This window comes from Elephantulus edwardii, unplaced genomic scaffold (assembly GCF_000299155.1).
Source record: "Elephantulus edwardii isolate Elephantulus edwardi_28Jun2011 unplaced genomic scaffold, EleEdw1.0 scaffold00001, whole genome shotgun sequence".
In the NCBI taxonomy this organism is placed as follows: domain Eukaryota; kingdom Metazoa; phylum Chordata; class Mammalia; order Macroscelidea; family Macroscelididae; genus Elephantulus; species Elephantulus edwardii.
In genome coordinates, this window is record NW_006399751.1 from 31,790,708 (window position 1) to 31,806,329 (window position 15,622).

At 35.8% G+C, this 15,622-nt stretch overlaps 1 protein-coding gene across 2 annotated transcripts in view; it reads left to right on the forward strand.

The window, feature by feature from the left end:
- NCKAP1 (NCK-associated protein 1) overlaps positions 1–15,622 on the forward strand; it is a 145,306-nt gene that overhangs the window by 33,735 nt on the left and 95,949 nt on the right. For both annotated transcript variants that reach the window (XM_006878778.1, XM_006878777.1), the window contains 5 exons: positions 10,685–10,777; positions 10,970–11,026; positions 11,722–11,864; positions 11,950–12,040; positions 14,585–14,722. In XM_006878778.1, coding sequence (XP_006878840.1) covers positions 10,685–10,777; positions 10,970–11,026; positions 11,722–11,864; positions 11,950–12,040; positions 14,585–14,722 — 522 coding nt within the window. The remainder of the gene's footprint in view (positions 1–10,684; positions 10,778–10,969; positions 11,027–11,721; positions 11,865–11,949; positions 12,041–14,584; positions 14,723–15,622) is intronic.

A 15,622-nucleotide genomic window follows, 5' to 3' on the forward strand; every position in this document is an offset into this window, starting at 1 on the left:
ATATTAATAAATCTGTTAAGAATAACAGACCATCCCGAATTTCACATCCTAAAATAGTAACAACTTATTATTCTGACGCTTTTGTCACCGTTCTCTACTGTCTCACCTAGAGTATGTCATAGCTGCATTCAGCTTGTGGGTTGACTAAAAGATGGGCTGCAACGACAGGGATGCTGAACCTCTCAGTCATATGATGTTCTATATCAAGCTTCACAGCATGGCACACTCAAGGTTGTTCCAAGAAGATAAAAAATAGAAGCTTCAGGGCTTGTATTAATCGTAAGCTTTAAACATTTTTTCAGTGCTGTTTCTGCTGCTTTCTTTTGGTCAAAGCAAGTCACAAGACCAGTTGTATTTCTTGTTTTATACCACTGAGTTGGAACCAATGCATAGTTGACTATCCAATAGGTTTTCAGAGGCAGTAAATTGCATGGGAGGAGATTGCCCGTCTTTTCCCCATAAAACAGCTGGTGGAATTTGAACCTTGTACCTTTGGGTTGGCACCGCAACTCCTTACTAGGTCCAGAGCCTCCCAGCCCCGATTCTAAGGATGGGAAAAATAGGTCTAATATTTGCCTAGAGGGACCTCTGGTGGCATAGGTTATAGGGATTTACGTTGCTAACCCAAAGGCCAAACCTGTGTGGTGGCTCATATGTAGCAGTATCGCTGCTGTAGAAAGTTAGACAATGTCTTCCCATGCAGTTCACAGTCTCAGAAATTCATTGGAGAATTAGCTTTGAGTTGGTTGCTTGATGACACTAAGTTTGAGAGTTTTTGTTTACTTCTTAGAAGGAAAATAAAATAATACTGTTAATGGGCATGAGCATAGTCTTTAAATTAATCATTTTAGCTTTAGTTCTTTACAGTGTAAATGTTTCTATTCTTTGCTTTTCAGAATTAATTGAAATGGATCATTAGTATTGCAACCTTGAAAGAATGACTTCTTACCAGATGACATGAAGGGGTTGAATGATCAGAAATTCTTAGATGTCTTGTGTCTCTAACACTCAATAAGGTGAATGACATGGTGGCTCAAATAATTGGATTAAGCATCACAGAAAGGATGATGCAAAATCGGGCAGGATTTCGTTCTGTTGTACGTAAGTTGATTGTAAGTTGGAGCCAACTCAGTAGCTCCTAACAACAACATAATGAAGTATAGTATTTTCTGAAAAGAGGGAGCCCTGGTGGCCTAGGGGGTAAAGAGTTGTGCTGTCCCAAAGACAAGCATTTTGACCCACCAACTGCTCTGTGGGAGAAAGATGGGCAGTTTTCTCCTATGCAATTTATGGACTCTGAAAACTTGTTGGAGAGTTAGCTGTGTGTCAGTTCTTACTCAACAGCAAATAACAGCAGTGGCAACATACCAACTTGAATGTTGATCTCTACTGAGAAGTTAATTTGGCTTCGGAATATTACAGACTTGCCTGGCATATGACTTTCTGTTTTCATATCTGGAAAAAAAAAGGATATAACGATTATGTTAATAACACACCATAAAGACCCAGTAATAGTTTTTTTACTGCTGTTGCTGTTATCACGTGCCCTCAAGTCAACCCTATAAATGACAGCTGCACCCTGCTCTAACCTAAGTCATCCTCACTATCTCTGACATACTTGATCTTATTACTGCAGTCACTATGCATGATGTCCTTCTCTAAAAAGTGGCTTCTCCTAACAACGTGCCCAAAGTAGATGAGATGAAGTTTCACTATTCTTGCTTCCATGATGCACCGTGGCTGTGCCTTCTTCAAGACAGACCTGTTTGTTCTCTTGGCAGTCCATGGAATATTCATCGGGCTTCTTCAGCACCACAACTCAAAGGCATCATGTGTCATCCTTACTTTTTGTCTAGTTCTTAGATACATAGCAGTGACTGAAAGACTATGGCCCGAATCAGGTGCATCTTTGTCTTTAAACTGCATCATTGCTGCTAAGTACTTTGGAGAAGTTCATGACTGTTGACTCTCCTAATGCAGTACATTTCCTGACCTCCTGTCTGTTGGTACTGAGTGTGTTGATTGTGGATATATGTAAGATGATAGTGTTGACAACTTCAGTCTTTGCTGCATCTGTTATGATATTGGTCTCATGATGAGGATTTCCTTTTCTTGATGTTGAGATGTAATCCATATTGAAGGTTATAGTCTTTGGTCTCCTGCAGCAAGAATTTAAAATCATCCTCACTTTCAGCAAGCAAGGTTTTATCATCTGTGTAATGCGGGTTGTTGATGAGTCTTCCTCTGCTTCTGATGCCACGTTCTTCAGAAAATTTTATCTTCTCAAATGATTTGTTCCACATACAGTTTGAGTAGATTTGGAGAAAGGATACAGTGCTGCTCACACCTTTCTTGGTTTTTAACAATGTAGTGTCCTCTTGCTCTGTTTGGACAACAGCGGCTAGAAAAATTGATTTTTAAAATGTTGACTATGGAATGGAATAATTTTGTATGAGCTCAAAGGAAAGGTCTGTAAGTGAATTTAGATAGGCTACAAGGTTTGAGCTATGACATGACATCTATGATATCATGCATGAAGAAAACAAAAGGTCATTGCAAAGACAGGGAATTAAGAGAAGATCAAAATGAATGTCGGAAGAGACTGAAAATGGAGTAGAACATTGAGAAACCAAAGCAAAAGAAATGGTGAAATAAAAGAGTTGAACAAAAGATGTCAAAATGTTGCCTGAGAAGACAGAACAAATACTGAAACAAAATGCACAAAGTTCTGGAGTTAGAAAATCAAAAAGAAAGAATTTGCTTGGTATTTCTCAGGCTGAAAAAACTAAAGAACAAATGTAAGCCTCAAGTTATAATACTGAAGGATGCTATGAGAAAAGTCTTGAATGATCCAGGAAGCAATAGAAGATGATTGTGGAAACACAGAGTCACCGAACAAAAAAAAAAAAATTAACTGACATGTAACCATTCCAGGAAGTATTGTATAATCAGGAACCAGTGGTGATGAAGAAAGGATTCAAGCTGCACTGAAGGCATTGGCAAAAATTAAGGCCCCAGGAATTGATGTGATACCAATTAACATATTTCAGTACAATAGGTCAGCCCTGGATGTGCTCACGAGTCTACACAAAGAAATTTGAAAGACAACTTCCTGGCAAGCTGATTGAAAGAGATCTGTATATGTTTCCATTTCCAAATAAGATGATCCAATAGAATGTGGAGAATATTGAACAATAACACTAAGTATCCCATACTATTAAGTAAAATCTTGCTGAAGATTATCTAAAAATAGCTGGACAAGTTCATAGACAAAGAACTGCCAGAAATTAATAGTGCTTTGAAAAAGCTGTGAGACCAGGGATATCACCTCTTATGTCAGGTGAATCTTGGCTAACTGCAGGGAATACCAGAAGGATGTCTGTTTATGCTTTATTGACTGCAGAAGCATTTGATTTTGTGGACCATAGCAAATTACAATTAGCATTGAGAATGATGGAAATCTTAGAAAATTATGCTGTGTGAAACCTGTACTTACATCAAGAAGCCCTTGTCCAAATAGAACAAGCGAATACTGAAAGCTTTAAAATCAGTAAATATGTGCATCAGTGCTGTATGCTTTGTCCATATCTACACAATCTGTATGCTGAGCATATCATTCAAAAGGCTGGCCTTTATGAAGAAGATTGTGACATCAGGATAGAGGAAAACTCACAACAATTTATGTTATGCAGATGACATAACTTTGCTTGATGAAAGCTAAGAGGATTTTAAGTGCTTGCTACAGAAGATCAATGAACACAGCCTTCAATATGGAGTACATGTCAACACCAAGTAAAAAAATACTTTTAACATTGAACTAGTCAGCAACATCATGGTAAATGGATAAGAGATTGAAGTTGTCAACAGTTTTATCTCACCTGTGTTCCCAGTCAGTACTATAGACACCAGCAACAACAACAACAAAGTGTATTGCATTGAATAAATCTACTGTCACAGACCTCTCTAAGGTGCTAAGCAGCAGTGTTGTCAGTTTAAATACTTAGATGCATCTGAATTAAGCCATATTCTTCGCAGTAATTTTTTCTGCATCTGATAGTTGTACAATGACTAAGGATGACAGAAGAAAAATGAGTGCCTTGCAGTTGAGTACTGAATACCCCATGAACTGACACAGAACAAACAAATCTGTCCTGGAGAAAGTGTAACCAGGATGCACGTTGGAGGCAAGGATGGTGAAGCTTTCATCTTACATATTTTGGGAATGTTGTTAGGAGAGGCCTTTCCTTTGAAGGATTTGATGCTTAGAAGGTTGAGGTCAGTGAAAGAGAGGAAGACCTTCAACAAGGCGATTGACACAGTGACTGTAACAATGGACTCAAGTATACCAGAGATGATAAAGATGGCACAGGATAGGGCAGGAATCAAATCTGTTGTTCATGAGTTGTAGTCAGCTTGGTGACATCTAACAGCAGTTGCAACGATACTGGAAGAACACAGTGAAATATTAATTAACACTTAATTGCATTTTCGAGGTGAGTATAACTCATAGTAAAGTGACCCTATGAACAACAGAGCTGAACCCTATTTCTGTGTCATCCTCACAATCCCTGGCATACTCGAGACCATTGCTACTGTCACCATGTCAGACTATCTGATTGAATTTCCTTTTCTCTCTTGTGGATACTCCACCTTTCCATGATGTCCCTATCTAAGAAATAGTCTCTCTTTGGGAACTCTGGTGGCGTAATGGCAAAGAAGCTGCATTGACATCCTGAAGGCATGTGGCTCACAACCACCAGCTGCTCTGTGGGAGAAGGATGGGTGATCTCCTCCCATGTGATTAACTGCCTTTGAAAACACACTGGAGCGTCAGCTATGGGTAGTACACAACAACAGTAACATACCCAAAATATATGAGATGTAATTTGAGATGTAATTTTTTTACCTTTGCTTCCAAAGAGCACTCTGGCTGCACCTTTCACTAAAACATAACTGTACTTTTGCCAACCCATTGGACATTCAGTACACTTATCCAATACTAGAGCTCTAAGACATCAATTTTTCTGTCACCCTTATTCATTGGCCAGCTCTCAGCAGCTGGCAAGTGATTGAAAAAGACCATGACCTAAATCACAGACACTTCACTCCTCAAACTGACTTGCTGCTGAATAATTTGGAGAGGTCTCTGACTGCACACATTCCCAGTGCAATATGTCTCCTGATGTCCTCACTGTTGGTACCAGGAAGTTGTTGTGGAAGAAAGTAAGATGAAGTCATTGACAGTTCAATCTTTTCTCTATTTATCATGATGTTACCTATTTGTCCAGTGGTGAGAATTTTTGTTTGTTTTTTTTATATTCTTTAATCTTCTGCAGCAAGTGTTTCAAGTCCTACTCATGCAAGCAAGGTTGTGTCATCTGCACAACTAAGTTATTGATGAGTCTTCCTCTACATGTTGTCACATTCTTCTTCAAAGAGTGCAGCTTTCTAATAATGTGCTCACCATACAGATTGAATAAGTATGGAGAGAAGATACAACCCTATAAACACCTTTCTTAATTTTAAATCATGTAGTGTTTCCATGTTTTGTTAATACAACAGCCTTTTGTAGGCATAGGTTTCACATGAGCACAATTAAGTGTTCTAGAATTCTCATTGTTAATGTTAACCAAAATTTGTTATGATCCACACTGTCACATGGTTTTGTATAGTAAATAAATCACAAGTAGACATTCTTCTGGTATTCTTTGCTTTCAGCTAGGATCCTTAGACATTGGCAAGGATGTGTTTACCATGTGTGTGTTAAGGTATGTAAATTCACTGGAAACATAAATTACTACCTGATTTCTAGCTCTAGTGGCCTAGTGGCAAGATGATGTGCTGTAATCCCAAAGTTACGTAGTTCAAAGCCACCTGTTGCTTTGCGGAAAAAGGATGGGTAGTCTCCTCCTGTGCAATTAACTGCCTCTGAAAATTCATTGGAGGGTCAGCTATGGGTTGGTTCTGACTCTACAGTACACAATAACAACTACATTTAATTATGCTCAAGAATTATGCTCAGTTTTAAAGTTGAAATTTTCCGTTAAAAAAAACCACCAAACACACGAAAAATTGTTATGTAGTTAAACTTGAGGATTATTTATTTATTGTGCACCTGCTGTGTGACTAGATACTTGAAACTGGAGATATAATGGAAAATCTGATAAACTTCTTGTCCTCACAGAATTTAATTTCAAGTTGTGTTAGAAAAAAGTTAAAAGAAATGGGCTGGAAGAAATAAAAGTTGGATAACAGATTAAATAATAATGCCAGGAGGAGATAATCTTAGATGATCTCTTGAAAGAGAAATGAAGTGAGAGAGTGATCTAGTCTCAGAAGTGAGAGCATTTACAAAGACTTTAGAGGTGGTACTACTGTTGTTGTTGTTATGTACCATCTAGTTGCTTCGACTCATTGCGACACTGTATACAACAGCCCTAAATCCTACTTTATCCTCTGCCAACCTTACTGTCTTTGACCCACCTACCCTCATTATCCCAGTTACTGAATCAATCCACCTCACTGAGGGTCTTCCTCTCTTGCACTGTCCCTCTTGCATAACGTTCCTCTCCAAGGACTGGTCCCTCCTTACTGCATTCCCAGAGTATGTCAGACAAAGCTTCAGAATCCTTGCCTCCAGGAGCAGCCTGGTTTCACTCTCTCTAGGGTGAACCTTTTTGTTCAACTAGCAGTCCATGGTATATTCAGTACTCTTTTCCAGCACTACAGCTCAAAGGCATCAATTCTCTTTCTATCATCCCTCATCATTAACCAGCTTTCTGATGCATAGCAAGTTATTGCAACGACCATGGCCTGGATCAGGGGCACCTTAGTGCCCAGACTGACATCGTTGCTCTTCAGTACTGTCGAGAAGTCTCTGATAGCCAACTTTCCCAATGCAATTTATCTTTCAGTTTCCTGGCTGCTTGTACCAAGAGTGTTGATTGTGGAGCCAAGCAAATGGAAACTGTTAACGATCTTAGTCTCTACACTATCTATCTGTATACTGCCAATTGGCCCAGTGGTGGGAATCTTTGTTTTCTTGGTGTTGAGCCTCAGTCTGTATTTAAGGCTGCAGTCCTTGACCTTCTCTGCAGTAAATGCTTCAGGGCCTCCTCAGTTTCAGCAAGAGGGTTGTGCCATCTGCATACCACAGATTGTTGATGGCTCTTACTCCAATCCTGATGCTACATTTCTCTTCATAGAGCCCAGCCTTTCAGAGCTACAAGAAGCTAATCTTAGAACAGAAGTTCAAGGCAAAAGACTTTTTCTCACAACCATCTAAGATAGAGAGCCTTCCCTAATACTAGTACCTGGTATTTGGACTTAGAGACTCCTAAATTCAAGAGATACTGGCATCAGCATAAGAAACTTGTAGAAGTGTGGGGCATTTGGAATCACAGAAACCCAGAAGGCTTGAGATAGAAATCATTCTATCAAGGGCTGGATGGGGGAGATAGGTGTTGAATGGCATAGGTGGGAGAAGAAAGGAATGCTGGGGGAACAGAGAAAGGGGTGATAAATTTGAGGAACACAAGAATAGTGTGACAATTCCTGAGAGACTGTGAAAGAAGGTGAGTTTTAAGATCTAGGCAGGGGGGCTTGGGGGGAGGGCTGGGCAGGGAGAAAAGTGCAACAATAAATGAATGGAAATCCAAAATCTCTGTAAATGTTCATTAAAATTATTCAAATTAAAAAAAAATAAATAGGCAGGGCTTTAGTTTTTCTGAGTCATTGATGAAATGATTGTATTTGTAATTGTGAGGCCAAACTATTGTTGTAGTTTGTGGGATTTTTATGTCTTAAATTACAATTATAAGCAGAGTTAAGAAAAAGTTTGCAAAAAGTAGTAGAGATTTCCCATATATTCTTCCTGCAGTATTAAAATCTTGTGTAACCATCACTGAAATAATCTTTGCTGAGAATTGTGATGTCACTTTTATTTTGAGAGTAAAAGGGTAAACGTAGATTTATTACAAAGTTACATCCCCAAAAGGGCTGGAGAATAGACTGAATAGGTTGGAGTAGAGCATACAAAGTCCAATTAGGAAGCTTCCATAATAGCTTAGCTGGAACCTTGGTTATGAGTGATAGTCATGATAATTCCTTTTTTTATGGGAGAGTCTCAGTACTCAGTATTATTTTTAAAAACCAGGCTTAGAATATCATACTAAGAAATTGAACAAACCTTTCTCTGAAACCTGGTAGGTGTATTTAGTTTCTTTTCATAGAGACAAAATACTAACCTAATTTAGATCAAGCAACATAGTTTTCTATGCATAAGCAGTTTTGATAGTAGTTACTGAAATGGATTAGGTGATTTCTTAGGATAATGTTCAATAACTGCTTTCTATCAAACCTGCTTGTTTTTTTACTGTGTATGTAAGATGCCATTTTTGCCATGACACTGAAATAGAAGTAATGTTTTTTGTAACTACTTTCAAGTCTACCAGAACTCATTGACCATATAATTGACCTGAACCTTGCTTTATCCTGCATCATCCAATAGTGCAGGATCTAAGCATTATTAATAATTATCCTAGGACATTTGGCATAAATTAGCACTATCCCGAGCAAACTTGAACTTTAAAGTTGTTCTTTTGCAGTCTATGGGATATTCAGTGCTCTTCACCAATACCTCAGTTCAAAGGCATTAATAATTCTGTAATTCTTCTTTGTCCAACTTTCAGAAGCATCGGTAGAATAGGTAGCTGTGATTCAAATCAGCACATTTTAGTCTTTAAACTGATATCTTTGTTCTGTACCCCTTTGGAGAAGTCTTTGACAGCAGATTTTCTCAGTGCATGAAAAAATTTTGATTTCTTGACTGCTGATTACATAAGTGTTGATTGTTGTTGTTAGGTGCTGTCGAGTCACTTGTGACTCATAGCGACCCTATGTACAACAGCTCTGAACCCTCCTCTATCCTGAGCCAACCTTATTATATCTAACACAGTTACCCCCTAATAATCCCCCAGTCACTGAGTCAGTCCATCTCATCATGGGTCTCCCTCTCTTGCACTGTTCCTCCACCCTCCCCAAGCGTGATATCCCTCTCCAAGGCTGGTTCCTCCTTGCAACTTGCCCAAAGTACGTCAGACGAAGGCTCAAAATCCTTGCCTCAGAGGTGCAGCATGGCTTCGCTCTCTCCAGGACGAACTTGTTTGTTCTCCTAGCTGTCCATGGTATATATTCAGTACTCTTCTCCAGCACCATAGCTTAAAGGCATCAGTTCTTCTGTCATCCCTAGTCATTGTCTGGGTGTTTATTATGATCCAGTTAAAATTAAATTTCTGACAACTGCAGTAAACATAGAATTGTTTTGAAACAGATGTGTTAAATAAAGTCTTTATTTTTAGTAAAGAAACGGAAAAGATTTATGTGTTATACACCACTACATATATACTCTATAATTAGTGTGTACGTTAGGGTGAGAAAAGAGATAATTTATGAATATTTTCCAAATATATTTGCCTCTTTAAATGTCTTCACTGCTGCTGTACTTGCTGTTCCTAATTGGCTTTTTACAGCTTTATTGAATCTTCTCCTGATGTAATGTTCAGTTTCTAATTTTCTGCTTGTCATTATTGTTCTGTATGAGTGTGTATGTATGCCTTTTTTTCCCTTTACTTTCTAGGATAGGACTATGTAACAGGAAAATTGTGTGACTTTTGAGACTTTGGGTAATGTCTCCTAAGTCTTTATAAGACCACTTTCCAATGCTTTCTAGTTCTGTCTTGTGTTCTAAAATAAGTGTTTCTAACACAATCAGTGTTGGTTTGAATAACTGGGGAATCCTGTTAAATGTAGATTCTGATTCACTAGATCTGTTATGAATTAGATTCTGCTTATTGTCCATGATGTGGAAGCTGCTATTTTCAGAGTATAAAGGTTATAGACAGTTTATCGGAACTCTGAAAGTCGTGTGGTATAGGGTATTACTATACTAGTAGTGCAGGATTCTTTAAGATTGTTGTAACAGATGATTTAAAAGGAGAAATTAAGACTTTAAGGAATGTAATAATTTAGTTTGTTTAAGTAATATTTGTCCTTTTTATTCACATTTCCCTCTTCCATATGTTTACCAGTGTCTTAACTCTAGTTTTTACTTCTTTTTCATTTTTTTGTTGTGGCTTTTGTTTTTGTTTAATATATTATTGTGTTTTGTGGATTGGTCAGGGAACCGTTACTGTATTTTATGTTTGTATCTACATTTTATTTTGCATGCGTAACGTGGCTTTGCCTGGATGTTCTTTTTGGTAAGTTCCAAATTTATAAAGCATATTGGTTTTTGTAGTATAAGTTGTAATATTTTTCATCATCTTTTCTCCTACTTCTGGTGATGTGATCATTCTCATGTCTTGGTTTGTTGTTTTTTTTTTTTAATATAAAAGAGTTCATTTGATAATTTTTTTTTTTACCATTTTCCAGTTCTCCTTAGTAGTAGTGCAATTTGGTACTAATCTGCTTTGATTTATTTTAGAGCCTCTCACTGTCAGTTGCTGATCACTATTAGCAGTTGCTGTGTAGAGTATTTTGGTTTTTTAAATTAAAAAAACTGAAATCATCTAGAAATATTTTCTTAAAGCTTGCGCTTCCATAAAGAATCATAAAAGAAGATAGTTTATAGTAAATAAAACACCTTGTCCTCTGTGAACAATACATACTAATTTTGTTTTTACAGCAACAGCTTGCTCAACTACAGAAAGAAAAATCAGAAATTCTGAAAAATCTGGCATTATATTACTTCACATTTGTAGATGTTATGGAATTTAAGGTATGTATTTTACTGTATGAAGGATTAACATTTCAGAGGTAGATTTAGTTAATTATGAACTTCATTATCATTTGTTGAAATAAAATGAGAATTCTTGTAAAAGTAGATTTGATACACATTTTATTTAGATGTTTTTTAAAATGTAAAAATGATTTATAAAAAGTATAGATTATAATGAACTTTTGTTTTCAGGATCATGTTTGTGAATTGCTGAATACCATTGATGTTTGCCAAGTTTTCTTTGATATTGTAAGTATCATTATTAAATGAAATTCCAATTTGATTATTTTCAATAGAACTAAGGTTCTGATTGTTTTTCTGTAAACTTTATTTTTTAACATTATTAATTTGTCTTGTTGCTCTTTTGTTTTAAATGTAAGATTGACTGTATTTTCTCTCTTGTTTTTAGAATGTTGATGATTGTAAATATACTTTTTTTATAAATGTAAATAGTGCAAAGTAATTATTAATTTCAATTTTAATATGTCAAGTTTTGAAAATTTAAGGAAGTATTATTTTCTCCATAAAAGGAGTGTCTTTTTTTATAAAATAATTTTTAGAATATTTCCTAGGAATATGTTTCTCAATGTAGGACATCAAAACAACAACAAAAATTATTGACTTGTAGTGAAATTTATGTCCATTAAATTAATGGTTAACTTTTTTTAAAAAATCCTTTTCTTAGTAGAATGGGTACCAATGTGTCTTACTATTCTGTTAGTTATCCTTTTAAACTATTACTTGTTTAAGCAAGATGATCACAAGTTTTTTGCATCTATAAAATTATATCACAAATACAAAACTAAAATTTTAGACATTGTAGAGATGGAGATAAAGCAATTAACTATAGAAAATTATTAGCTTTCATTAGCTGCTATGATTAATTTGACTATGTTTAAAAGTTTGTGAAATATGAAAGTTAAAATTGATTGTTTTTTCCCTAGACTGTAAATTTTGATTTAACGAAGAATTACTTAGATTTGATCATAACCTATACAACACTAATGATACTGTTATCTCGAATTGAAGAAAGGAAGGCAATCATTGGACTATACAACTATGCTCATGAAATGACTCATGGAGCAAGGTAGAGACCTATGTTTTAAAAATCTTTTTAACATTTTCAGTTTGATGGCTTGTGACTTAGTGAAATGTCTTGCATCTATTTAAAGTGACAGAGAATACCCACGACTTGGTCAAATGATTGTGGATTATGAAAATCCTTTAAAGAAGATGATGGAAGAATTTGTACCCCATAGCAAGGTATTGATTTTTAGATATAATACGCATACCTGTCATTTGTTTGTCCTAGAGTAGCATGTATGTTTTTGTTATATATTGCTGGAAGCTATGCTGAGAGTTATATTTTTTTAAAAAGTAATAACAGTTTTTATGTGAATATATACCTTTTTAAAAAAATTATTTATTTATTTATTTTTTAACAGAGGTTTTGGATTTCCATTCATTCATTGCCCCAATTTTTTCCCTTCCCACCCCTCCCCACCAGCTCTTTTTTTTAAATTATTTTTTGTGTTTGTTCTGTCAGATCTGACTGGCACAGGAGGAGATTGTCCCTCCTTCTCCAGCAGAGCATCTGGTGGATTCAAACGTGAATCTATAAGTTTTACTTAAACCTTTTTATTGTGATTTGAATGAAAATGTACAGATCAAATTAGTTTTTCCATTCAGCTTTTTCTTGACATACAATTAATACCAATAATTTTTCTTAAATTTTGGTTTCCTCCACCTTTCCTTTCCAAGATAGAAAGTCTGTCCCATCTTTGGGGCATAACTTTCTAATTATCTTTACTTTTTACCTTAAAATTTTTTTTTCTTAAATTTTATTATGTGACAATTGTCAGGATACTTTTAAAACTTTTTTTCTTTGCCTAGCTATATTATATTCACACATTTATGTTGGTTTTATACCTTATAGTTTTACAGATCATTTGTTTGAAAGGGATGGGATCGATTTTGAGGTAGAAATCTGCACTGCAGGTAGAAGTCCTAGAAAATCTCAAGATAGATGTGAAATATCATTGTTATCTCTTGGGAGCTCTGGTGGCCTGATGGTAAGGAGATACACTGCCATACTCCAAGCAAGTGGTTCGAATTCACCAGCTGCTCCACAGGAGAAAGATGAACAGTCTCCTTCTAAGCAATTTACAGCCTCTGAAAACCCCTGGTAGGGTCAGCTATGAGTCAGTTTTGTCTCAACAGTATATAGCAACAGTCTCTCTGATTTTGATTTCTAATTTTTTTTTTTTATTTATTGATATTTTACATTTAGAATTGTCTTCCTCATTCTATTTCTGATAATTTTTCCAGTACAATATAGATTTGTTTTTAGTCACTTCAAATTTGATTCTTTTCTTTTATAAACAATGAAATTTTCTTAAAAGTTGTCACTAACACTAGTTATAGCCAATAAGAACAATGAAAGTTACTCATTTGAGTGAGAGTTGTCAGTTATTTCTTAATCTTGATTTTCCTAATGCCTTACAATATCTCAGAGGTAATTCTGGTAGCATATTAATAAAGAGCTACAGTGTCAACCCAAAGACACACAATTCAAATCCATCATCTGTTTCATGGGAGAAAGATGTGAAGTCTTCTACCATGCAATTTACAGCCTCTGAAAACCTGCTGGAGAGGATCAGCTGTGAGCCAGATCCAACTCTAAGACACATAACAATGTGATGTCTCAGTTTTTATAGATTTATTAGCATGCCTTTACCAGGATTTGTTAAAATAATCTAATTTTATATTAAAGATAGTTTTAGTCAGAATCACTCTTTAGACCTTAATAAAAGTAGAGATCTGTGGATTCTGCTCCCAGAGGTTCTGGTTCCCTAAGTTTCGGGTACAGCCCTGAGTTCTGTATTTTAACTATGTTTCCTGACAATTTAGGTGTATCTGCATTAAAGAATATCTTCTGGTCTGGGGTTCTAGAAACAAAGATGAGTAGCAAAGGACTTTAATGAAGTTAAGCAAGATATAGGTGAGGTGCAATATTAAATACAATACTTTTGTTGATAAATTTGTAATTAACAGACCAGTTGGCAAATAGAAGTGGTGTAATTTATTAGATAGAATATAATTTTTATTCAGCATTCTTTAGAAACATGTGGAGGGCTATTAACATCTAGCTTAAATAACTTTACAGTCTTTTTCTTTGAATGAGAAATACCAAAGTCTAGCTATATTACACAGGAGGAGGATACTAGATCTCTTATTGCTTTTGAACTAAAGGTCCCAAGGTAATTAAACATTTTAACCTATATGAGAGGAATATGTTTCCTAAATGGACCTCTTGCTTGGGAATGTAGATTGTATGTAATATTAAGAAATTGAGAGGGAAAAGTCTTGAAGAGGGCAAGTCTTGAAGAGGTACAAACTCATATGTTTTATGGAACATAGTTTTAATTAGACTGTTGTTTTGTGATGGTACAGTGGAAGTGCGAAGCAATTGTTGCTAGTAACCACTGTGCAGTTAGTTCCTGATTCATGGTGATCTCTTATCACATACACTGAAATGACTAGTCACCGTGATCACAGCGAGATGCTCAGTCTACCTTCATTCTCATCAGATTTTTGTAATCTGGCTGGCTGGCTTTCATTGACTGATTCTCAGTATTAGATCACTAGATCTTCCTTCCTAATCTGTTAGTCTGGAGGCTCTGCCAAGACATACAAGCTTAATAGACAGGACAGGTGGCAGCTGCACCTGAAGTGCTTCTGCATGCAGTTTTATCTGAAAGTTATGTAAAAAAGTTTTTCAGCTTTTCCTTTTTCTGTTTTAATTAGTCTCTTTCAGATGCACTAATTTCTCTTCAGATGGTATATCCTCGAAGGAATCTTTCAGCAGATCAGTGGAGAAATGCCCAATTACTGAGCCTCATCAGTGCACCCAGTACAATGCTTAATCCTGCACAGTCTGACACTGTATGGTTCTGTTTTACATTTTTTGAATGAAAATAGTAAAATCTGTTTGTTTCAGAGTACTAGTTAAGCAAGTGAAACTGCAATTTTTGTCCCCGTGTAGCTAACCAGTGAAATTTATTTAAAAATGCTAATTAGTTAAAGAACAGTTGAATTTTTATTTCTAGATTCTAAACAAAAACTGATTGTAAGTTAATGTAATGTATAGTATGTGTATTTCTTAAGTTTAAAAGTTTGTTTTATCTTATCATAGTAGGAAATTTAGAAGAGGCAAAAAAAGAAAGAAAACAAAAAATTGCCTAAAATCTTATTATCAGCTACAAAAAAATTAATGTACTGCTACATTTATTTCCAGTCTTTATTTATTTGAGAATATATGTCTAGATAGATAATAAACATACATGTATTTACTCATTTTGGTGAGGTAGTGAATATCTATCTACGAAACTCATTTTTAACTTCATTAAAACTATAGGCATTTTGCGAACTGTGAAGTAGACCAGGGAAGTTTGGAAGTTGTTATTTACTTGATTATAGAACATGTTAACAAAAGTATTTTTAAAGAGTAGTGTCTACTAAGCAGAAGATGGGACAAGTGTCTCTCTCGAAGGAACAGAGGGAGTGAAAATGGCACAGCCCCTCACCATCCCATACCAGAAAGCAAATGAAAGAGTCTGTAGATATAGAGCAGATGAAGAGCCCATGGTACCTCTAGAATCACACCAGTAGCAAGAGGCTTGATAATGCTTGTTGACTCACAATTGTGGTGCTGAGAATGTGGTTTATTAGGGGTAAGTTAGAGAGTGGTGGAGGCAAAGAATATCAGCCAATACAAATCCAAGTTTTAATCCAGCAGTTTTGAAGGCACAGTTCGTCAATTAGTCCAGGTACTGATTTTCGTTT